Source organism: Pongo pygmaeus, chromosome 18 (assembly GCF_028885625.2).
Source record: "Pongo pygmaeus isolate AG05252 chromosome 18, NHGRI_mPonPyg2-v2.0_pri, whole genome shotgun sequence".
Lineage (NCBI taxonomy): Eukaryota > Metazoa > Chordata > Mammalia > Primates > Hominidae > Pongo > Pongo pygmaeus.
The window spans coordinates 23,967,332-23,991,820 of record NC_072391.2 but is presented as its reverse complement, the minus strand read 5'-3'; the positions used below and the strand labels follow the sequence as shown (position 1 = coordinate 23,991,820).

General features: G+C 49.9%; 1 protein-coding gene across 1 annotated transcript in view; it reads left to right on the top strand.

Annotated features, from left to right (window-relative positions):
* The window catches only part of LOC129016287 (myosin-11-like), a 62,113-nt gene that overhangs the window by 20,075 nt on the left and 17,549 nt on the right, over window positions 1-24,489 (top strand). The window contains 15 exon segments of the mRNA XM_054455565.2: window positions 1,281-1,454; window positions 2,782-2,955; window positions 5,786-5,900; window positions 9,299-9,492; window positions 11,453-11,574; window positions 11,678-11,747; window positions 11,891-12,051; window positions 14,364-14,472; window positions 17,722-17,754; window positions 17,756-17,854; window positions 17,944-18,150; window positions 19,432-19,569; window positions 20,946-21,069; window positions 22,016-22,187; window positions 24,053-24,265. Of these exon segments, the coding sequence (XP_054311540.2) occupies window positions 1,281-1,454; window positions 2,782-2,955; window positions 5,786-5,900; window positions 9,299-9,492; window positions 11,453-11,574; window positions 11,678-11,747; window positions 11,891-12,051; window positions 14,364-14,472; window positions 17,722-17,754; window positions 17,756-17,854; window positions 17,944-18,150; window positions 19,432-19,569; window positions 20,946-21,069; window positions 22,016-22,187; window positions 24,053-24,265 (2,105 nt within the window).

The following is a 24,489-nucleotide window of genomic DNA, read 5'->3' as shown; positions in this document are numbered from 1 at the left end:
TCATGGTAGCAAGATGGCTGCCACAGCTCCAGCTCCAGCCAGACTGCCTCTCAGTAATCCTGGCAAAAAAAACAAAACAAAACAAAAACACACATCTCTTTTCTAACAGTTCCAACCAAAATCTTGGAATTAAGTCTCACTGACTCTTACTCAGCTGAATTGGGCTACATGGTCACCTCCAAGCCAAGAACTGTTCGCAGGAGCTTGCAATACCTCATGTAGTAGAAACATGGATATTGGATCCATGCCCATGGGTTTGAGGAAAGTTCTCAGAGAAAGGGAAGGGTTTTTTTTTGTCTTGTTTTGTTTTTTGAGATGGAGTCTTTCTCTGTCACCCAGACCGGAATGCAGTGTCACAATTTCGTCTCACTGCAGCCTCTGCCTCCTGGGTTCAAGCAATTCTCTTGTCTCAGCCTCCTGAGTAGCTGGGACTACAGGAGTGCACCACTATGCCCAGCTAATTGTTTCTTTTTCTTTAGACAGAGTCTCACTCTGTCACCCAGGCCGGAGTGTAGTAGTGTAATCTTGGCTCACTGCAACCTCCGCCTCCCAGGTTCAAGTGATTCTCCTGCCTCAGCCTCTTGAGTAGCTGGGAGTAGTGCCACCATGCCTGGCTACTTTTTTTTTTTTTTTTTTTTTAGTAGAGATGGAGTTTCACCCTGTTGGCCAGGCTAGTCTCGAACTCCTGACCTCAAGTGATCCACCGGCCTCAGCCTCCCAAAGTGCTGGAATTACAGGCATGAGCCACCGTGCCTGGCCAATTTTTGTATTTTTAGTAGAGAGAGGTTTCGCTATGTTTGCCAGGCTGGTCGCAAACTCCTGACCTCAAGTGATCCTCCTGCCTTGGCCTCCCTAAGTGCTGGGATTACAATCATGAGCACCACACCTGGCCGGGAGGTTTTAAGATTGATAGATATCCTGAAAGAGGTGTACTACCTAGTTACTTTCTCTCTGCGCCTCTGTTTTCACATCTGTAAAATGTTTCCACATTTGTACATGCAGTAGCATACCTAACGAGGTTTGTCCATCCATAGATGGTTGTGCAGATGGAGGAGATAAGCATCTTTAGGGTGTGTGAGGGCCATGTGATGTCAACTTTGCCAGCCCTGGTGGACTCTAGGCAGCATGTTTTGGGGCCTCAGCCCCGTCTGGGTGCTGGGATGGCAGAACAGGATGTGGGCAAGCCGTGGGGGCGCTGTCAGGTGGAGCTTCTGTGAGGCTCTTTGTCTTCTGACTTAATACCAAGATGCTTACGCTCCGCCCCCATGCCATGTGCTCAGGTGAACTCTTTCGAGCAGCTGTGCATCAACTACACCAACGAGAAGCTGCAGCAGCTCTTCAACCACACCATGTTCATCCTGGAGCAGGAGGAGTACCAGTGCGAGGGCATCGAGTGGAACTTCATCGACTTTGGTCTGGACCTACAGCCCTGCATTGAGCTCATCGAGCAGCCGGTGAGGGGCACGTGGGTGTGCAGGGCTCCATCACACCTTGCACACGTGTGTGGCCTCTGTGGAGCTGACGTGGACCCCACACTCTCCCCGTGCGCACAGCATTCCCCCACCCAATCCATCACCCAGTCCTGAAAGGCTGTAAGCTGAATTCTTGTGAACTGTTATAATTTCCATTAACCCACATTTTCATATCAAAGGTATTTTCTTTAATTTCTGCCTTCCTTCCATCCTCTTTTTCCTTCCTTTTTTTTCTTCCCTACCCTCTTTCCCTTCCCTTTCCTTCTCTGCTGTTGCTTTTTTTTTTTTTTTTTTTTTTTTTTTTTTTTTTTTTTTTTAAATGACATGGTCTGACTCTGTTGCCCAGGCTGGAGTGCAGTGGCACAGTCTTGCCTCACTGCAACCTCTACCTCCCTGCCTCAAGTGATCCTCCTGCCTCAGCCTCCCAAGTGGCTGAGACTACAGGCATGCACCACCATGCCCAGCTAACTTTTGTATTTTCAGTAGAGACAGGGTTTCTACTAAGTAGCCGGGCCTGGTGGTGCACACCTGTGGTCCCAGCTATTTGGGAGGCTGAGGTGGGAGGATTGCTTGAGCCCTGGAGGCAGAGGTTGCTGTGAGCCAAGATTGCACCACTGCATTCCAGCCTGGATAACAGAGTGAGACCCTGTCTCCAAAAAAAACTTTTCTAACAGGAACCCTAGGTGAATTCAAGTCAAGCAACAAATTCATTTGCAAGAATTATGAACACGGCCGGGCACGGTGGCTCACGCCTGTAATCCCAGCACTTTGGGAGGCCGAAGCGGGTAGATCAAGAGGTCAGGAGATCGAGACTATCCTGGCTAACACGGTGAAACCCTGCCTCTACTAAAAATACAAAAAATTAGCCGGGTGCTGTGGCAGGTGCCTGTAGTTCCAGCTACTTGGGAGGCTGAGGCAGGAGAATGGCATGAACCCAGGAAGCGGAGCTTGCAGTGAGTCGAGATCGCGCCACTGCACTCTGCCTGGGCGACAGAGCAAAACTGTGTCTTAAAAAAAAAAAAAAAAAAAAGAGAGAATTATGAACTCTTCATGATGTTGCGTGTTGCCCACTAGAGGACAGCAGCAAACATTATGTTCTGCCTTCCATCCCTGTTACTGGTCCATTGGGCACAGGGTAATTTGAGGGTAGATTTGGAAGCATGGGGGTCATAAACTCATCTTTATATGTGGGCAAATACAGTATCAGATCTCGGCGGATGCCCATGCGTTGTGTATAGTTGGCCAGCTCTTCGTGGAATGCCCGAGGTTGGGTGTTCTCTCTGATTCAAGCCCTACTTGTCTCCCACAGAACAACCCTACAGGTGTGCTGGCCCTGCTGGACGAGGAGTGCTGGTTCCCCAAAGCCACGGACAAGTCTTTCGTGGAGAAGCTGTGCACGGAGCAGGGCAGCCACCCCAAGTTCCAGAAGCCAAAGCAGCTCAAGGACAAGACTGAGTTCTCCATCATCCATTATGCCGGGAAGGTACCAGCCTCAGGGCCCAGGGGACTCTGTCTCAGGGGAGCCCTAGTGGCTGCTCAGCGCAGAGATAGTCTGAGAGTGGCAGAACCTTGGGCTGCCTGGAAACTGCAAAGCCATCTGCTACTAAGCAAATCCCAACCAAGTCCTATTCGTAATTTGTCTGCGCATCTGTAAGGCACCAGCTGTAGCCACTCTCATGTTTTCCAACCGTGATGTCCAGACAGTTATTTCTTTCTGTTTTTATTGGAGACAGGGTCTCGTTTTGTCGCCCAGGCTGGAGTGCAGTGGTGTGATCATAGCTCACTACAGCCTCAACCTCCTGGGCTCACACGATCCTCCTGCCTCAGCCTCCCAAGTAGCTGGGACTACAGGTGTACACCACCATGCCCAGCTAAATTTTTTTTCCTTTCTGAGATGGAATTTTGCTCTTGTCATCCAGGCTGGAGTGCAATGGTGTGATCTCTGCTAACTGCAACCTCTGCCTCCGGGTTCAAGAGATTCTCCTGCCTCAGCCTCCCAAATAGCTGGGATTATAGGCATCTGCCACCACACCCAGCTAATTTTTGTATTTTTAGTAGAGAAGGGTTTTGCCATGTTGGCCAGGCTGGTCTCAAACTCCTGACCTCAGGTGATCCACCCGCCTCGGCTTCCCAAAGTGCTAGGATTACAGGCATGAGCCACCATGCCTGGACACTCAGCTAAATTTTTAAATTATGTGTAGATATGGGGTCTTGCTATGTTGCCCAAGCTGGTCTTCTATTCCTGGGCTCAAGCGATCTCCCTGCCTCGGCTTCTTGAAGTGCTGGGATTATGAGCACGAGCCACTGCACCTGGCCTCAGCCTGCTTTTCTTGTATAGACCCTAAATCCTTCCTGCTACAAGTTATACCCAACAGGCGGGGCCAACTGGAATGGGGTAACTAATACATCCACACCTGGCTTCAACAAAAATCTCCCATGTCACGGCCTTGAGTCTGCTATTGCCAGCCTGCTCTGGCCAGGGAAATCTATGATAGTTATATTCATCCTCATCATCATCATCATCATCATCATCATCATCATCAACATGCCTTGGCTGTTATTGTATAGGCCCTTGCCCTGTGGCTCTCAAGAGTCCTGGATAATGTACAAAGGACATAGCTTAGTCTGGCTTGCAGAATTGTAGTATTCTATTGACTCCTCAGTACCTACACTGCATCATGAGAACAAACAATGCTCTCTACCAGGGGCTGAAAATAGAGTCCAATCTGGCCCACAGCTTGTTATTGTAAATAAAGTTTTATTGGAACACAGCCATGCCCATTTGTATACATAATGTCTATGGCTGGCTGCTTTTGTACTACAGTGTCAGAGTTGAGTAGCTGCGACAAAGACTGTATGACTTGGCTGGGTGTGGTGGCTCACACCTGTAATCCCAGCACCAAGGCAGGTGGATTACTTGAGGTCAGCAGTTTGAGACCAGCCTGGCCAACATGGCGAAACCCTGTCTCTGCTAAAAATACAGGAAAAAAAAATTAGCCAGGCGTGGTGGCACACACCTATAATCTCAGCTACCCAGGAGGCTGAGGCAAGAGAACTGCTTGACCCAGGAAGTTGGAGGTTACAGTGAGCTGAGATCGCACCACTGCACTCCAGACTGGGCAATGGAGAATGACTCTGTCTCAAAAACCAAAAAAAAAAAAAAACAAATACAAAACACTGTATGACTTGCCAAGCCAAAAATACCTACTATCTGGGCCTTCACCAAAAGTTTCCCAACTCCTTGCCTATATTCAAGGGGGTATATGTTCCTTTAAGCATATAGAGACACCACTTTTCTTTTCCCTACTTCATCAGTGGAATTTTTTTTTTTTTTCAGTCTTCTCTCAGGTCAAGCCTAGCTCTTATCCTGATAACCCACACCCCATGATAACCCAGCAAAGCTGTATTATCAGTTCCTTTCATTTAATATTCACCATAATAAAAATTAGGGCTGTGGGCATGGTCAGTGTTGGAGTCAGGAATGTAAAAAGCCTAGATGTCCTTTTTCTGTATATCCATATATCAGGATCTCTGAGTTACAAATTATGCTCATTAGAGAGTGGAAAAGAGGATTCCATGCTTAATTAATTAATTGATTTATTTATTTTGAGACAGAGTCTCACTCTGTCACCCAGGCTGGAGTTCAGTGGCACGGTCTCAGCTCACTGCAACCTCTGCCTCCCAGGCTGAAGCGATTCTCCTGCCTCAACCTCCCGAGTAGCTGGTATTACAGGCGTGCACCACCATGCCTGGCTAATTTTTTTTTTTTTGTATATTTAGTAGAGATGGGGTTTTACCATGTTGGTCAGGTTGGTCTCGAATGCCTGACCTCAAATGATCCATCCACCTTGGCCTTCCAAAGTCCTGGGATTACCGGCGTGAGCCACCACGCTTGGCCGCCATGCTTAATTTCTAAACCAGGATGATTGGGAAGATGATGAGGGGGTAATTTTGCATGTCGGTGGGAGGGCATCTGCCATCATGAAGTCTCTTAATCGTGTATAACTCACAGGCACTGTGCTGGCTTAGGAGGAGGGAGGCTACCACAGCAGTGTTAGCAGGAGAATATGGAATGGAAACTAGGCTTTGCCCGCAATAGCTATCATTGGCTGATGTCCTACTATGTGGGCACTGGTCCCTGGGTTGTTGGTCTCTTCATTGTTGTTTGTGGAGTCCCATCATGGTGGTTATAAACGTCATTTCCTCTCTGACCTCAGAAGATCTGGAAGGACAATGGGAGGGCTGAGGTCCTGGCCTTGGTTTCTAAGTTTCTAGTTTCCCAGGGCTTCTGACCAGCAGGGTGTCCTTGGCAGGTGGACTACAATGCGAGTGCCTGGCTGACCAAGAACATGGACCCACTGAATGACAACGTGACTTCCCTGCTCAATGCCTCCTCTGACAAATTTGTGGCCAACCTGTGGAAGGACGGTAAGGCCTTCTCTGCTAGGGTCCATGTTCTGTCTTGAGCTGCAGAATTGAACACCGAAGTCCCCCGGCTCCCACACCTGCCCCAGGAAGGGGGGGAGGCCTTTGCATGGGAGCAGGGCAGGAAGAGCATTGGCATGTGCTGGTGATGTCTTGTTGAAACAATCTCTTCCTGAATGGGGTTCCCTGTGCCCCTCAATCCTACATGTCCTGAGGGGATTGAGGTCCTGAGGTCGGAGCTCAGGCAACGGATGCAAGAAACAGCACGCCAGGCACGGGGAGTTAGACTGCCCTGTCCAGAGTCAGAAGGACTTCGCTGCGTCTTGTCTCTGCCACCTCCTAGCTCCGTGGTCTTGGACGAGTCACCCAATGTCATTAAGCTTCATTGTCCTCATTAGTAAAACAAGGAAACACAATAATAGTTGCCATCTCTACTAGGGGTATTGCGAGGGTTAAATTAGACCAGTGGTGCTCAAACTCAAGCAGGCATCACGACCCCCCGCAGGACTTTATTTATTTATTTAGGGACACAGTCTTGCTCTGTCACCCAGGCTGGAGTGCAGTGGTGTGATCATGGCTCACTGCAGCCTCCACCTCCTGGGTTCCAGTGATTTTCCTGCCTCAGCCTCCCAAGTAGCTGGGATTACAGGCACACACCACCATGCCTGGCTACTTTTTGTATTTTTAGTAGAGACAGGGTTCCCCCATGTTGGCCAGGCTGGTCTCAAACTCCTGACCTCAGGTGATCCGCCTGCCTCAGCCTCCCAAAGTGCTGGGATTACAGGTGTGAGCCACCGCACCTGGCCCTCTTTGAAGGGCTTTTTAAAACCCCGATGGCTGGGCCTACCCTAAGATCCAATTCTGCAGGTCTGGGGCTAGGGATGGGGTGGGCCTGAAAACGTTCATCCCAGGTGATGCTGCTGGTCTAGGGACCACACTCTGGCTCCCTTTGAGAACCAGTGAATAGATGATCCCTGTGAAGAGCTGCTGGAGTGATGATGAGGGGAGGGGGTTTGCTGTTTGTCCCTGGCCATCAGTGTCCACAGCAGGTTTTATTCTTGGCACAGGGCCCATGGGCCTGGGGCTTACAGGACTGGTCTCCCCTTGTTTTAAGCATGCTAAAAAAGGCTCCAGGAGGGGCCAGCTGTGCCCTAACCATATGCCAGGCTCTGGGCCTAGGAAACAGCATCGCACCCTGGGTCTGTGTCACCCCAGGACACACGATGAAGCCTGTGGTCCCTCCTCTGCGGGACCCACAGTCTTATGGGAGAGATGAGACTCTCAAAGACAAGCAGAGAGACAAGCATGAGGCTTCGTGCAGTGGCTCACATCTGTAATCCCAGTGCTTTGGGAGGCTGAGGCGGGAGGATCACTTGAGGTCAAGAGTTCGAGACTAGTCTGGCCAACGTGGTGAAACCCTGTCTCTACTAAAAATGCAAAAACTAACTGGGCACGATGGAGGGCACCTGTAATCCCAGCTACTCGGGAGGCTGAGGCAGGAGAATTGCTTGAACCTGGGAGGCGCAGGTTGCCGTAAGCTGAGATTGTGCCATTGGACTCCAGCCTGGGCAAAAGAGCAAGACTCTGTCTTGAAAAAATAAAACTAAAAATCAAAAAATAAAAATAAAAACAAAAGCCCGGGCACGGTGGCTCACACCTGTAATCCCAGCACTTTGGGAGGCCGAGGCGGGTGGATCATGAGGTCAGGAGATCAAGACCATCCTGGCTAACACGGTGAGACCCCGTCTCTACTAAAAATACAAAAAATTAGCTGGGCGTGGTGGCGGGAGCCTGTAGTCCCATCTACTCGGGAGGCTGAGGCAGGAGAATGGCTTGAACCCAGGAGGCGGAGCTTGCAGTGAGCCAAGATTGCGCCACTGCACTCCAGCCTGGGCGACAGAGCAAGACTCTGTCTCAAAAAATAAATAAATTAATTAATTAATTAATTAATTAATTAAAAATAAAAACAAAAAAAAATTAGCCAGGCGTGCTGGTGGGTGCCTGTAATCCCAGCTACTCTGGAGGCTAAGGCAGGAGAATCACTTGAACCTGGGTGGTGAAGGTTGCAGTGAGCCAAGATCGTGCCACTGCTCTCCAGCTGGGCGACAGAGCAAGACCTTGTCTCAAAAAAAAAAAAAAAAAGATTGTTACACGGAATCTAAATGAGGACAAGGTGAAGAAATCGTGCTGTCCATGGCCTGTGGGTTGGGCTTGGCATGTGCAGGACCTACTGGGCTGGTAGAAAAAGAACCTTGGTGGTGGTGGTGGTGGTGGTGATGATGATGATGATGATGATGGCTGGGCGCGGTGGCTCATGCCTGTAATCTCAGCACTTTGGAAGGCCAAGGCGGAGGAATCACCTGAGGTCAGGAGTTCGAGACCAGCCTGACCAACATGGAGAAACTCCGTCTCTACTGAAAATACAAAAAAATTATCCGGGCTTGGTGGTGCACACCTATAATCCCAGCTACTGGGAGGTTGACGCAGGAGAATTGCTGGAACCTGGGAGGCAGAGGTTGTGGTGAGCCGAGATCATGCCACTGCACTCCAGCCAGGCCAACAAGACTGAAACTCCATCTCAATAAAATAAAATAATAATAATAATAATAACACCTACTTTTTGTTGAGCACTTACTGATGTGCCAGGCTTCTATCTTGGAGTGTGTGCTGTATCTTCTGCCTCAGAATATTTATTCCGTGGATACCTACATGGTTACCCACTCATTTCTTACTGGTTTCTGCTCAAATATCAACTTATCAGAGCCCACCACCTCCTTATCTAAGAGAGCACCCTCATCACTCTCTCTCCGCTTTACCCTGTTTTTATTTTTCTACGCACACCTCACTACTCAAGATATTCCATACTTAACATCTGTGATCTCTGTGTGTCTCCTTCCCTGTGATATAAGTGGGGTGAGGGGGCCGGGTCTTTTTTTGTTCACAGCGGTGTCCCCAGGGCCTGGAGCACAGAAGGTCCTCAATAACTATTTGTTGGTGGATGAAGGATTGGAGGCTGGAAGGGAATAAGTGCCTTCTGTGCCTTATTTTTTTTATCCCTGCCCTAGAAGGTAGATGGTGTTATTACCTCCCTTTTGTAGAAAGGGAGACTGAGGCACAGGATGGTGCCAAGCCAAGGCTAGTCAGTGAGTGGACAGCAAGAGCAGGCTTGACTCCTAGGTCAGCGTGACTCCGTCACAGGGAATTTGCTCTTTCTGCCACTCAGGTGCTCTCAGGATTTCCCCAATAGACAATACTTGGAAACCCTGACTGCCAAAGGAGGCATTGGTGATGGAAGGAAAGATTGGAGTGGGCAGGTTGGTGGGTAGGGCTGGGGCTGGGCCTCTGGCCTATTTAGGGGTGGGTGGGCCAGAGGCTGATGCCACCCTGGCTGTGCCCCATAGTGGACCGCATCGTGGGCCTGGACCAGATGGCCAAGATGACGGAGAGCTCGCTGCCCAGCGCCTCCAAGACCAAGAAGGGCATGTTCCGCACAGTGGGGCAGCTGTACAAGGAGCAGCTGGGCAAGCTGATGACCACGCTGCGCAACACCACACCCAACTTCGTGCGCTGCATCATCCCCAACCACGAGAAGAGGGTGAGGCCAACCGCCCAGACCCTGGGGCTCCCAGAAGCCAGGGCTGCCCCAAGCGGTCACAGCGTCCCCCAGGCACCCTCCATCCCTACCCACCCCGAGGACCCCATTTGCCATGGGGGGAAGGCTGTCTGAATCTCGGGCCCATTCCCCATCCCTGGAGGCAGAGGAGGAAGGGAGGACACATCCGGAGAGTTTTCAGCCGTGGAGTTGCTGTGCAGGTCATCCAGCCACTCATTCATGCATTATCCCAGGAAGTATTCACTGGGCTCCGCCCTGTCCTGGGTGCTGGGGAGACAGTGTTAGAAAAATTGTAGCCCTTGCCTGTGGGTTTCTCATAATCTGGTGCAGGCATCTTCTGCTTGGGCCAATTGTGTCCTCTATGTGGACATGTCTACAGACATTTTTGTTTGTCACAACCAGGAGGGGGCTGCTAGTCAGCATCTAGTGGGTAGGGGCCAGGGATGCCCTAAGCATTGTACAATGCACAGGATGGTCCCTCAACTCCCAGCACAGAATCCCTCCAAGATGCCAGTAGTGCTGAGGTTATGGGAGACATGGGGAGAGGTAAACACACAGCTGATGATGGTGATGGAAAGTGGTCAATTACCAGAACACCAAAGAGCCAGGGCTCCTCCCACAGCCTCAGGACTCAGAGAAAGCTTCTGGTGAACTTGAACGTTAAGAATGTGTGGGCATCAACTTGGTGATGTGGAAGGCAGGGTGGGGCCTAGGATAAGCAGAGGGCCCAGGATAAGCAAGAGTGTGGAGGTGAGAAATGAGGGATCTAGGTAAGAAAATGCTAGATAGTGTCAGGCGTGTGGCTCACGCCTGTAATCCCAGCTACTCAGGAGGCTGAGAAACAAAAATCTGTTGAACCCAGGAGGCAGAGGTTGCAGTGAGCTGAGATTGCACGACTGTATTCCAGCCTGGGCAGCAGAGCGAGACTCCATCTTAAAAAAAAAAAAAAAGGAAAGAAAATGCTAAATAGGTCATTTCATGTTGCAAATGTGTGATGGCGTGAGGTAGGAATCAGATGGTGTGAGGTAGGAATGAGGCTGAATGGGTAGGCAGGGGCTAGATCGTGGTGCTCCTTGTGTTCTTTCTGGAGCTTGGCCTTCTCTCTCTAGGGATGCCATTGGAGGTGTTTAAGCAGGGCTATGTCATGGTCAGATTTACATTTTAGGAAGTGAATGAGGGAGCTGGGCATATGCTGGCTCATGCCTATAATCCCAGCACTTTGGGAGGTTGAGGTGAGAGGATCACTTGAGACCAGGTGTTCAAGGCTAGCCTGGGCAACATAGCAAGACCCTATATCTACAAAAACATTTTAAAAAATTATCCAGGCATGGTAGCACATGCCTGTGATCCCAAATATTTGGGAGGCTGATTTGGGAGGATCACTTGAGCCCAGGAGTTTGAGGCTGCAGTGAGCCATGATCACACCACTGGACTCCAGCCTGGGTGACAGAATGGGACCTTATCTCAAAAAATAAAAAGGACAAAGGGATTGAAGGGAGAGGCAAGACCAGAGAGAGAAGACCAGGTGGGTGGTTTCTGTGGTTGTCCAGGCAGGAGAAGATAGTGGAGGCAATGGTGGTGAGGAGAAGTGTGGGGGGTGGGGGGGTTGGGAGATATTTGGGAGCTAGAAGCAATTGAACTGCTGATGGACAGGAAGTGAGAGAGAGGAGGTGATGAGGAGGAAGCCCCAGGTTCCAGCCAGGCGATGCTAGTGTCACCAAGAACCAGAGAGATTGTGAGGCAGCCATTGCCAAAGCAAAGAGATGAAAACCCAGAGAGGGGGCACTGCTTTGCCCCTCGGCCCTCAGCTAAGCCCTCCCTAGGTGCTTCTGTTGGTACCCTCATGGCCTGGCCAGGCGGGTCATCCAGGTAGGAGGTTTGGGGCTTTGCTGTGCCATGGGTCCTGGCCACAGGGATCCACTGCCCTCTTTGGTCTTTGCAGTCCGGCAAGCTGGATGCGTTCCTGGTGCTGGAGCAGCTGCGGTGCAATGGGGTGCTGGAAGGCATTCGCATCTGCCGGCAGGGCTTCCCCAACCGGATCGTCTTCCAGGAGTTCCGCCAACGGTAAGTCCCAAGGTCTGGCCCAGGTAGGGCAGGGGGTGAGCGGGACTGGGCAGAGGAATGGATGCTGGAGGTACGCGCGGTGACTTCTGCTCTGTGTTTCAAGCTACGAGATCCTGGCGGCAAATGCCATCCCCAAAGGCTTCATGGACAGGAAGCAGGCCGGCATTCTCATGGTGAGCCCAGAAGTCCACCAGAGACCTCCCAACCTCTGGCCACAAGCCACCTGCTGCTCTTGGCGGGACCGTTCTTACACATGTCATCACTGGCCAAATGGCACAGCGGAAATCAGGAGCTCTTCTTTTCCTTCCTTTTGCAGATCAAAGCCCTGGAACTTGACCCCAACTTATACAGGATAGGGCAGAGCAAAATCTTCTTCCGAACTGGGGTCCTGGCCCACCTGGAAGAGGAACGTGATTTGAAGATCACCGATGTCATCATGGCCTTCCAGGCGATGTGTCGTGGCTACTTGGCCAGAAAGTAAAGATGCTTTCCTGCATCCTAATAGCTCCAATGCAAATCACAAACAGGGGCCTTTCTGTTCTGATTCCCCGATTCTAAGAGGCCACCTGTTTAAGATGCATCATTGACTGAGTGACAGCCTTTTCTTGAAGGGGAAGAAATGCTTCTACTTTAAATAAATGTACCAGTTACGAGTGCAGGAAGGGAACGAGTTTTAGACCTGGGTTCTCATCCTGGAAGCCCCAGTTTTTGCTGATGAACCTTGGGCAAGTTACTCTACCTCTCTGAGCTTCGAGTTTTTTAGCTGGAAACTGAGCATAATCATTTTGACCTCAGAGAGCTGTTCATGAGGTGTCACTAAGATAACACATGACGAGAGCTTAGAACAGTGCGTGGTTCTTAGGTCAAAAATGATTGTTGTTGTTTTTACCTCCCTCCCTCCCTCCCTCCTTTCCTTTCTTCCTTTCTTCTTTCTTTTTGAGACAGAGTCTCTCTCTCTCTCTCTCTGTCGCCCAGGCTGGAGTGCAGGCGCACAGTCTCAACTCACTGCAACCTCTGCCTCTTGGACTCAAGCGATTCTCATGTCTGAGCCTCCCGAGTGGCTGGAATTACAGGTGCTCACCACCACACTGGGCTAATTTTTGTGTTTTTAGTAGAGACAGGGTTTCACCGTGTTGGCGAGGCTGGTCTCAAATTCCTGTTCTCAAGTGATCCACCCGCCTTGGCATCCCAAAGTGCTGGGATTATAGGCATGACCCACTGCGCCCGGCCTATAAATGTTAGAATTGGATAAACCATTGAGGAAAGAGGACTTGACTGTGTCTAGATCCCCATGTCCCAATAGGATTTATAAGGCAGGGTTTTGGAGGGTGTGATGTCCCAGCTGTTCTGTGAAGACTGGGAGCCAGGGAAGGGCTCGGGTTCCTCAATGAAACTCACACCCCAGGGACTGCAGGGACAGGTGGAGTCGCTCTCTGTCTGGGGTGTGTGTTGTCACTGGGCAGAGACCACACCCTCACCAGTAGGATCCTGATGTGTCAGGTTCATTCCTTGACACATGGACCCAAGATGGTCAAGGCCAGCTTTGGGAGCTCTTGGTCCTCCCACAACAGACCTAACTTGTCAAGTTTCGTTACTAAATTCTCTGTTGCTGTCCTTCCTGGTTCCAGGATAACTGGGGCAATTTTATTCTTAAAGTTTTCCCATGTCCAAGATGGCAGCCAAGCAGGGAAGACAGAATTGCGTTCACCGTTCTATCGTTTCTCAATCCGATAGCCCTTAAACGGGAAGAGTGCTGGTTTAGGGTCACAGAGTGAAATTCCTAAAACAACCCAGGAGAGAATAGGTTTGACAGGGTTGGGTGTGGTAGCTGACACCTGTAATCCCAGGCACTTCGGGAGGCCGAGGCAGGAGGATTGCTTGAGCCCAGGAGTTTGAGACCAGTCTGGGCAACATGGCGAGACCCCTATCTCTACCAAAAAAACTTTAAAAATTAGCTGGGCATGGTAGCATGTGCCCGTAGTCCCAACTACTTGGGAGGCTGAGGCAGGAGGATCATTTGAGCCCAGGAATTTGAGGCTGCAGTGAGCCATCGTCACACCACTGCACTCCAGCCTGGGCCGCAGAGCCAGACCCTGTCTCTGAAAATAAATAAATAAATAAATAAGTTTGTCAGAAACAGCTGGTGCAGGCTGGGCATGGTGGCTCCTACCTGTAATCCCAGCACTTTGGGAGGCCGAGGTGGGTGGATCTCCTGAGGTCAGGAGTTTGAGACCCGCCTGGCCAACATGGGAAACCCCATCTCTACTAAAAATACAAAAATGAGCCAGGCATGGTTGTGGGCCCCTGTAATCCAAGCTACTAGGGAGGCTGAAGCAGGAGAATCACTTGAACCCCGGAAGTGGAGTTTGCAGTGAGCTGAGATCATGCCACCGCACTCCAGCCTGAGCAACAAGAGTGAAACTCTATCTTAAAAAAAAAAAAAAAAAAGAAAGAAAAAAGAAACAGCTAGTGCAACTGGGGAGTATGGGAGCCCCTTTAGGATTGATGCACATAGTTGTGTTTTCTGAGTGGTGTTTGGATCTCAGCTAAGGCCAGGGCATGTTGTGAGCCCTGGGTCTTCCTTGTCCACTGAGAAAGGCTCTGGCCTGTGGATGATTTAAGTTGTTTGCAGCCAGACAATACAGGTGTCACACAGGGTTTCTGGAAGAACCGGAGCTGGGGAGAATGGGTTATGTCCCTGTGCAGGTTCAGAATGCTATGGGGCAGGGCTCTGTGGACAGCAGGGTGAGGCTTCATGACCCCCGCACCTTCTCTTCCCCCCTCCCTAGGGCTTTTGCCAAGAGGCAGCAGCAGCTGACTGCCATGAAGGTGATTCAGAGGAACTGCGCCGCCTACCTCAAGCTGCAGAACTGGCAGTGGTGGAGGCTTTTCACCAAAGTGAGTGCTCTGCCCCAGCCCCCTTCCCAGGGGCCCCCAGCCCTGGTTCTGCACTCTGGAGCCTCCACATTTGAGACAGGAGGTGGTCACTAGTGGGTGTGGAATGGAGGGCTCGAACTCAGACCTTGCGCATTGGTGGTTCTCTGGCCTGAGGAGGCCCTGTCCTTTGGCACACAGGCTATAGCCAGGACCTTAACACAAAGTATTAATATTTCTATCAGCACTGGAATCCCTCGTGTGGCCCATTTATACCCACACCCACTTCCTCCATAGCTCTGGAAACCACTGTGTTCTCCAGTTCTGTAATTTTGATGGTTCAAGAATGCTGCCGGGGGTGGCAGCTCACGCCTGTAATCCCAGCACTTTGGGAGGCCGAAGCAGATGGATCACTTGCAGTCAGGAGTTCGAGACCAGCCTGGCCAACATGGCATAACCCCGTCTCTACTTAAAATACAAAAATTAGCTGGGTACGGTGGCAGGCACCTGTAATCCCAGATACTCAGGAGGCTAAGGCAGGAGAATCTCTTGAACCCGGGAGACAGAGGTTGCAGTGACCCAAAATCGTGCCTGCACTCCAGCCTGGGTGACAGATTGAGACTCTGTCTTTTCTTTCTTTCTTTAAAAAAAAAAAAAAAAAAAAAGTCCAGGCGTGGTGGCTTACACCTGTAATCTCAGTACTTTGGGAGGCCGAGGCGGGCAGATCACAAAGTCAAGAGATCAAGACCATCCTGGCCAAGATGGTGAAACCCCGTCTCTGCTAAAAGTACAAAAATTAGCGGGGTGTGGTGGTAAACACCTGTAGTCCCAGCTACTCAGGAGGCTGAGGCAAGAGAATCACTTGAACCCGGGAGGCAGAGGTTGCAGTAAGCCGAGATCGCACCGCTGCACTGCACTCCAGCCTGGTGACAGAGCAAGACTCCATCTCAAAAAAAATAAATCAAATATTCTATACATGGAATTAGAGAGCATCCAGACTGTTGCATGTATCAATACTGCAGTTTCTTTTTTTACTTTTTGCATTTTTTGAAATGGAGTCTCACTCTGTTGCCGAGGCTGGTCTTGAACACTTGGCCTCAAGCAACCCTTCTGCTTCAGGCTCCCAAAGTGCTGGGATTACAGGCATGAGCCACCTCATCTGGCCGACAGCATATTATTTTTTATTTCTGGCAGTCAAGGCCTCCAGAGGACTCAACTGGTTCCTGTAGTGGCACTGGTTGCATTGTCCCCATGGCACAAAGACACACTCTGTTGCAATAGACTAGGCTTCTCCTTATACGCCCTTGAGTGTGTACACTGGTACAAGGCTTTTTCACCAAGCAAATAGATATTAAGTGCCTGCTGTATGCCAGGCATATGCTAGGTGCTGGGGGTGTGGCTGTGAACACACACCACGGTCCCTGACCTCCATGAATATTCTGACCGAATTGGTGGGGAGTAAACAATAAACAGATAATCACAGAGACAGATACCTAATGGCAAACTGTAATAAGTGCACGAAGCAAGCTGCTGGAGTACATAGCAGGGTCTTCCTTGTGCCAGGCAGGGGCTTGAAAACAAAGAGTTAGGAGGCAGCCCAGGGAAGGACAGCAGATACTGCTTTTTGGAAATGTTCATCCCCACTGAACCAACTTCGAAAAACTATCCTAAGAAAATCATCTTAGCCGGGTGTGGTGGCTCACGACTGTAATCCCAGCACTTTGGGAGGCCAAGGTGGGAGGATCACCTTGATTCAGGAGTTCGAAACCAGCCTGGCCAACGTGGAGAAACCCTAACTCTACTGAAAATACAAAAATTAGCCAGGTGTGGTGGTGGGCACCTGTAATCCCAGCTACTCAGGAGATTGAGGCAGGAGAATCACTTGAACCCAGGAGGCGGAGGTTGCAGTGAGCTGAGATCATGCCACTCTACTCCAGCCTGGGTGACAGGGTAAGACCCCGACTGAAAAAAAAGAGAAAAGAAAAGAAAATCAAGAGTTAAGGGCATTCATTATGGCCTTATTTACAATAGCAGAATTTCAGTGTCTGGTCCTAGCTGAATGATGAATTCAATAGTGGTTCATCCATCAATGGAATATTTTCAGCTATTAAAATGATGGCTTGGATACTGAATAGATCTGCTAAAAAAAAAAAATGACAACTACCTAGCTGTCTAGCTGGACACTGTGGCATGTGCCTGTAGTCCCACCTACTCTGGAGCTGGAGTGGGAGGATCGCTTGAGGCCAGGAGTTCAAGGCTGCAGTGAGCTATGATTGTATCACTGTGCTCCAGCCTGGGTGACAGAACAAGACCATCTCTAAATAAATAAATTAACTTAAAATAAAAAGATGACTATGTAACATTGTAAGAATGAGGTGACAGCATGGGGTAATAAATATCTTATAATTTTTTTAAAATTTTAATTGTGGAGATAGGGTCTCTGTCACCCGGGCTGGAGTGCAATGGCACAATCATGGCTCACTGCAGCCTCAACCTCCAATGTTCAAGCAATCTTCCTGCCTCAGCCCCCTCAGTAGCTGGGACTACAGGCACACACCACCATGTCTGGCTACTTTTTTTTGTAGAGATGGGGTCTTGTAATGTTGCCCAGGCTGGTCTCAAACTCCTGGACTCAAGCACTTGCCTCGGCCTCCCAAAATGCTGGGATTACAGGCATGCACCACTGTTCCTGTCTGTATCTTATAATTTTAAATAATAAAAGCAGCCTCTACAACTAGGCAGCATGGTCTGAAGTCTATTTTTTAAACATAGAAAAAGATCCAGGAAGGAAATGTAAACAATGTTAATAATGACTTTGATAGGGAGGTGGGTGGGATAATATGAAAGATTTTTTTTCTTCCTTTTGTCCTTGGAAGGAAATATCACTTTTCAGCAGTAGCTCTTTGTTGCGATGGTTATAAAGCGGGGAAGATGAGACTTTTTCCTTTCACTTTGCACCTTTTCTGGTGCTGGAATTTAGAGTTCCTCAGTCTTGCCACTGTTGATATTTTGGGGTGACTAATTCTGTTGTGGGGGCTGTCCTGTGCACTGTAGGGTGTTTAGCAGCATCCCTAGCCTCTACCTACTGGATGCCAGAGGCACCCCCCCCGCCCCACCATAGTTGTGACAACCAGCAGTGTCTCCAGACAATATCCCCTAGTGGGGATTGGTGGGGGCAACATTGTCCCTGGCTCAGAACCACTGATCGAATTTATTATGACAACATATCCCTTTGCCACAAAAACAAATGATGGGCTGACTGTGTGTGTGCAGGTGAAGCCACTGCTGCAGGTGACACGGCAGGAGGGAGGAGATGCAAGCCAAGGAGGATGAACTGCAGAAGACCAAAGAGCGGCAGCAGAAGGCAGAGAGTGAGCTTAAGGAGCTGGAGCAGAAGCACTTGCAGGTACCTGTATGGATGCGTGGCTGGGGCTGCCTGGGAACAGGACTTGGCCCTGTGGGGCTCACCCGCCTCCTCCCACTCCCTGCGTGCAGCTGACCGAGGAGAAGAACCTGCTACAGGAACAGCTGCAGGCAGAGACAGAGATGTATGCAGAGGCTGAGGAGATGCGGGTGCGGCTGGCGGCCAAAAAGCAGGAGCTCTAGGAGATACTGCATGAGATGGAGGCCCGCCTGGAGGAGGAGGAAGACAGGGGCCAGCAGCTACAGGCTGAAAGGAAGAAGATGGCCCAGCAGATGCTGGTAAGGTGTCATGGGGGCAGCCCGCAGTGGGTAGCAAATCACTTGACCCTCACTGCAGGCCTGTGGAGGTGCATCCAGGGATACGTGTCCCTGCTGGGACAGATAGAGACCGAGGCTTGGAGAGGGTTGGTCATCTGATCAAGGCCACACAGCTGGGGTTGGGACTTGAACACAGTGAGCCCATTCTGTTCTATTGCCCTGGCTTGCATGTGCTAACCCCTTTTCTCCTAACAGCAAGCCTGAATGGAGGATAATTGTATTTGTTAGCTATTGCTACATAACAAAACATGCCAAACTCAGCAGCTAAAAATAAAAAGTATTTATCTTACATAGTCAGGAATTTGGAAATGGCTTAGGTGAGTGGTTCTGGCTTAGGGTCCAGCCTGAGGTTGCAGTCAAGGTGTTGGCTGAGGCTGCGGTCATCTGAAGACTCATCTGGGGCTGGAGGACCCACTTCTACTTGGCTCATTCACACAGCTGTTGGAGGAGGCCTGAGTTCCTTATCATGAAGGCCTCTCCCCTCAGGGCTGCTTGAGTGTCCTTCCAATATGGCAGCAGAGCTCCCCCAGAAGGAGTGATCTGAGAGAGGAGAAAGGAAGTCGCAATACCTTTTGTAGCCTAATCTCCGAAGTTACATTCCATCACTTCCTCCTGATTTTTGTTGTTGTTGTTGTTGTTGTTAGAAGCAAATCTAACCCCTACTCAAGGGGAGGAGAATTAGGCTCCACCTTTTTGGAGTAACAAAGAACTTGTGGATAGATTTTGAAACCACCGTGGTGTACCTACTTTGCTCATTTTATAGATGAGGAGGTTGAGGTTCCATGAAGCAGACCAGCTTACCCAGGTCTTTTTTTTTTTTGAGACAGAGTCTCACTCTCTTGCCTAGGCTGGGGTGCAATGGTGCGATCTCAGCTCACTGCAACCTCTGCCTCTCGGGTTCAAGCGATTCTCCTGCCTTAGCCTCCCGAGTAGCTGGGATTACAGGAGCCCACCACCATGCCTGGCTAATATTTTTTGTATTTTTAGTAGAGACGGGGTTTCACCATGTTGGCCAGGCTAGTCTTGAATTCCTGACCTCAAGTGATCCACCCACCTCGGCCTCCAAAAGTGCTGGGATTACAGGTGTGAGCCACTACACCCAGGCCTTTATTTCTTCCTTTTAGGAGGCTACAGAGTACTGGGCATCTTCAGGCCTAGCCCCTGTATTCATTAGTCCCCAGATCACCATGATAGTAAATTTGTTATAACCAAAGCTGTTACTCTTTTTCCTCCACAACAAAGGACCTTGAAGAACAGCTGGAGGAGGAGGAAGCTGCCAGGCAGAAGCTGCAACTTGAGAAGGTCACGGCTGAGGCCAAGATCAAGAAACTGGAGGATGATATCCTAGTCATGGATGATCAGAACAATAAACTGTCAAAAGTGAGTAGGGGCCGGGTGAGGTGGCTCACACCTATAATCGGAGCACTTTGGGAGGCTGAGGTTAGGTGGATCACTTGAGGCCAGGAGTTTGAGACTAGCCTGGCCAACAGGGTGAAACTCCATCTCTACTAAAAATACAAAGATTAGCCAGGTGTGGTGGCCGGTGCCTGTAATCCCAGCTACTTGGGAGGCTGAGGCAGGAGAATCACTTGAACCTGGGAGGTAGAGGTTGCAGTGAGCTGAGATCATGCCACTGCACTGCAGCCTGGGTGACAGAGTGACTCTGTCTCAAAAAAAAAAAAAAAAAAAAAAAAGTGGAATCAAGTTTCTGCATTAAAAACAACAGGCTTACCAGGATCACGGAGATTTTGGGGATTTGGGACTTTCAGATCTCAAAGCAGAAAAGCCCTTAGAAAACCAGGACACCGTAGTCAGTAGTCACTAACCAGCGCCACGAGGGTGACCTGCTTTTAGTTCTTTGAGCTGGACGTCAGCTTGGCCCCTACTGTGAGCCAGGCTCTGTGTTAGATGCAGGAATGCATGGTGAAGGAGGACCCTTCCCTTCTGGGGCTTATACTGTAGTGAGATGGCAAATAATCGTCATTTACCATGGTGATCAGGGCTCTGAAGGAAACGTTCACCATATTATAAGAGTGCGGCAGGCCGGGTGTGGTGGCTCATGCCTGTAATCCCAGCACTTTGGGAGGCTGAGGCGGGTGGATTACCTGAGGTCAGGAGTTGGAGACCAGCCTGGCCAACACGGTAAAACCCCATCTCTACTAAAAATACAAAAAATTAGTTGGGTGTGTTGGCGGGCGCCTGTAGTCCCAGTTACTCAGGAGGCTGAGGCAGGAGAATCACTTGAACCTGGGAGGCAGAGGTTGCAGTGAGCTGAGATAGCACCACTGCACTCCAGCCTGGGCGACAGAGTGAGATTCTGTCTCAAAAAAAAAAAAAAAAAAATACAGCAGTGGGGGATAGAGGAAGGGTATTCAGGGAAGGCTTCCTGGAGGAGGTGACATTTAAGCAGAAACTTGAAGATGAAGAAGCAGTTAGAAGGGAGTAGAAGAGCATCTCAGCTGGTTGGCCCACTGTGCAAAGGCCCTGGGACAGGGAAGAGCTGGCCAATGGCAGGAATGGAAGGAGGTTACCTTTAGCTGACCATACAATGTGAGGGACACACTGGCATGAGATGAGAAATGGCCAGTTTTTGGAAATTGTTATGGGACTTCTCTTTACCATTTAAAACTCTAGTTGTATTTTGTTATAATGTGGGTTTTTCTTTCAACTGTTTATACGGAAATCACTAAAAGTGAAACATAGGTTCTAGAGAAAAGAAAAATGCTAAAGCTATCTCTTTCTCTTTCCCCCAAAAGGAACGAAAACTCCTTGAGGAGAGGATCAGTGACTTAACGACAAATCTTGCAGAAGAGGAAGAAAAGGCCAAGAATCTTACCAAGCTGAAAAACAAGCATGAATCTATGATTTCAGAACTGGAAGGTAAACCAGCTACCAAGAGATTTATTTTTATTTTATTATTTTTTTTAGAGATGAGGTCTTGCTCTGTTGCCCAGCCTGCAGTGCAATGGTGTGATCATGGCTCCCTGCAGCCCGAAACTCCTAAGCTCAAGTGATCCTCCTGCCTCAGCCTCCTGAGTAGCTGAGACTACAGGCGTGCATCACCACACCCAGCTAATCTTTTTTATTTTTTATTTTTTATTTTGTAGAGATGGGGTTTCACTATGATGCTCAGTCTGGTCTCAAACTCCTGGGCCCAAGCAGTCCTCCCACCTTGGCCTCCCAAAGTGCTGGGATTATAGGCATGAGCCACTATTCCTGGCCTTGAATGGGTATTTTTAAAAGCAGGAAAATCAGAAAGGAAATTTGAGAATGGCAGATCATCCCATGAGTGACAACTAACTCTATCCCACCTCTCGAAATCACCCTTAGTCATCACACACACTACTAATAGGATAAAAGGGTTGGGTGTGGTGGCTCTCGCCTGTAATCCCAGCACTTTGGGAGGCCGAGGTGGGTGGATCATGAGGTCAGGAGTTGGAGACCAGCCTGGCCAACATGGTGAAACCCTGTCTCAAAATACAAAAATTAGCCCAGGCATGGTGGTGGGCGCCTGTAATCCCAGCTACTCGGGAGGCTGAGGCAGGAGAATCGCTTGAACCTGGGAGGCGGAGGTTGCAGTGAGCTGAGATTGCGCCATTGCACTCCAGCCTGGGCAACAAGAGCAAAACTCCATCTCAAATAATAATAATAATATGACAATATAAGGTGCTGCTCATCAGGAGATAATGGTCCAGGCCGTGACTATGATGGTTACTGATGGGGGGATGTGTTCATCTCCTCTGGGTAAAATGCCTGGGCAGGAAGGCTCATTTCCGGGCATCTCTCTGGGGCCTCCCCTTCCTGAAGAGCACCTTGGTTTTTGCAGTGCGGCTAAAGAAGGAAGAGAAGAGCCGGCAGGAGCTGGAGAAGCTGAAACGGAAGCTGGAGAGTGATGCCAGCGACTTCCACGAGCAGATCGCTGACCTCCAGGCGCAGATCGCAGAGCTCAAGATGCAGCTGGCCAAGAAGGAGGAGGAGCTGCAGGCAGCCCTGGCCAGGTAGCGGGGCTGGCAAGGGGCATTTGCTGTGTGTCCATGTATCCCCTGGGCCCCTGCTCATTCGCTCATTCGCAGTGGCTGTCTTGGTCAAGGTGGCCCCAGGCCCTTGGCATGAACTTCGTTTCCCAGGCCAGGCCTCCCACAAGCTCTCCCGACCCTGTTCACTCCCCCAGATCCTCACCTTCGACTTTCTTCTCTTCCCTACAAACACATCATGTCTTTGCAGTTGATGTCACCTACTCCCATGGTGTTGCTGCTGCCTCTTCGACATCCAGGCTTTTCTCATCTAGACCCTCTTCTGAATTCCTGATTGCCCAGTGAGTCAATTTCCACCGTCATCTCAAACACCCCTGTCTAAGGCGGGAATGACCTTCCTTTCCCCAGCCTCTCCCTCTAAGGGCCCTCTTTTTGTGAACACCAATCTCTTCCTTTGTTTCTGCTGACCCACAGCAAGCAGCAACCTTCAGATTCTGCCAGTCCTTCTAAATATCCCCCACCCATTTCCTCTGTTTTTTCCCCCTTCCTGGCTTTTAACTGGATTTACACTAATGCTGATACTGCAGCAGCCACTATGAATGATTATTTACCTGCTCACTCAGTGTTAAGTTCAAGTAATACCTTTGCAGACACCCGGCCAGGTGTACTGCCGGTGTCTTTGAGGAGGAAGCTGAGCCTCCTAGGGGTAACGGAACAGGAGCAATGTCATTGCTTCTAAGAGGCAGAGCTGGGATTTAAGCCTCAAAGCTTTCTGATTGATCCCCTGGCCTGGCTCTTTTGTCGTCCAATTTGTGTTATGTTGACAGTGCTACGGTGATGAAGGGAAAGCATCCCTCTGGGGCACAAACCTGCTCACAAAACTGCTGGCTGGATGCAGTGGCTCACGCCTGTAATCTCAGCACTTTGGGAAGCCGAGGTGGGGGGGATTACTTGAGGCTAGCAGTTTGAGACCAACATGGGCAACATAGCAAGACCCTGTCTCTACAAAAAGTTAAAAAATGAGCCAGGCATGGTGGTGTGTGCCTGTAGTCCCAGCTACTCAGGAGGCTGAGATGGGTGGATCACTTGAGCCCAGGAGGTTGAGGCTAAAGTGAGCTATGATCATGCCACTGCACTCCAGCCTGGGCAACAGAGCAAGCAAGACCCTGTCTCAAAACAACAATAACAACAAAACAAAAACCTAACTTCACTGGCTTACTAGGGAAAATCCAGTTTCCTTACCCTCACCCTCAGAGCCCATCCACCCTCTGCAGTCTCACCCCAACCCAACTATTTCACTTTCTCTCTTGTTGCTGCCCATTCACAAGTACAGTAAAATCAAAGTGCTTGCCTCTCCTGCAGCATTCTGCCATTTAACAGGGCTTCTTGCAGCCCACCTTGATCTGTGGTCACCACCTCCACCAGATGCAGAGCCCCAGTCTGAATATCGCCTGCAAGCAGTGGCTGACCAAGCACTGTGCATGGGGCGGGTACTCAGTCACTGAGCAAATGCAGAAAGAACAGTCAGTTGCCAGGCAAGAATAACTGTCCAACATTCAGAAAGCATCTACACACTCCCTACTGTGACCAGGTACCTTGCCAGTCTGGGGCCAATGCTTTGCATTCTTGCACACACATGCACACATGTGCATACACACGTACACACACCCATGCACATGTACAACCTGTTTTGATGTCAGACCTTGGCACTCATGTCCTATGTTAATCTCAAATAGTCTGGCATGTCAAGAAGCAGACCTGGGGACACGGATAGGTGTTGGATGTCTCTGCAACATAAGTGTCTGGTCCCAGAAAACAATTTTTGCCACATTGTAAGAGACGAAACCAAGGGCCCTGGGGATTCATTCTGTTGGGTCTCTCCCTGGAAGGCTTGACGATGAAATCGCTCAGAAGAACAATGCCCTGAAGAAGATCCGGGAGCTGGAGGGCCACATCTCAGACCTCCAGGAGGACCTGGACTCGGAGCGGGCTGCCAGGAACAAGGCTGAAAAGCAGAAGCGAGACCTAGGTGAGGAGCTGGAGGCCCTAAAGACAGAGCTGGAAGACACGCTGGACAGCACAGCCACTCAGCAGGAGCTCAGGTGAGGGGTCCATCAATCCCACCATCCTGCTGTCCCACTGCACCAACGGGATGGGGGCAGGAGAGGGGACAAACCCAAAGCAAATCCAGCATCACAGGATTTCTCAGCCCCTGTGCATTTACCTTCCTGGCTGCGGTTTGCTTTAACTTGTATAGAAGCATGGTTGTTTCTTTTATTTCTTTTTTCTTTTTTTTTTTTTTTTTTTTGAGGCAGTCTGGCTTTGT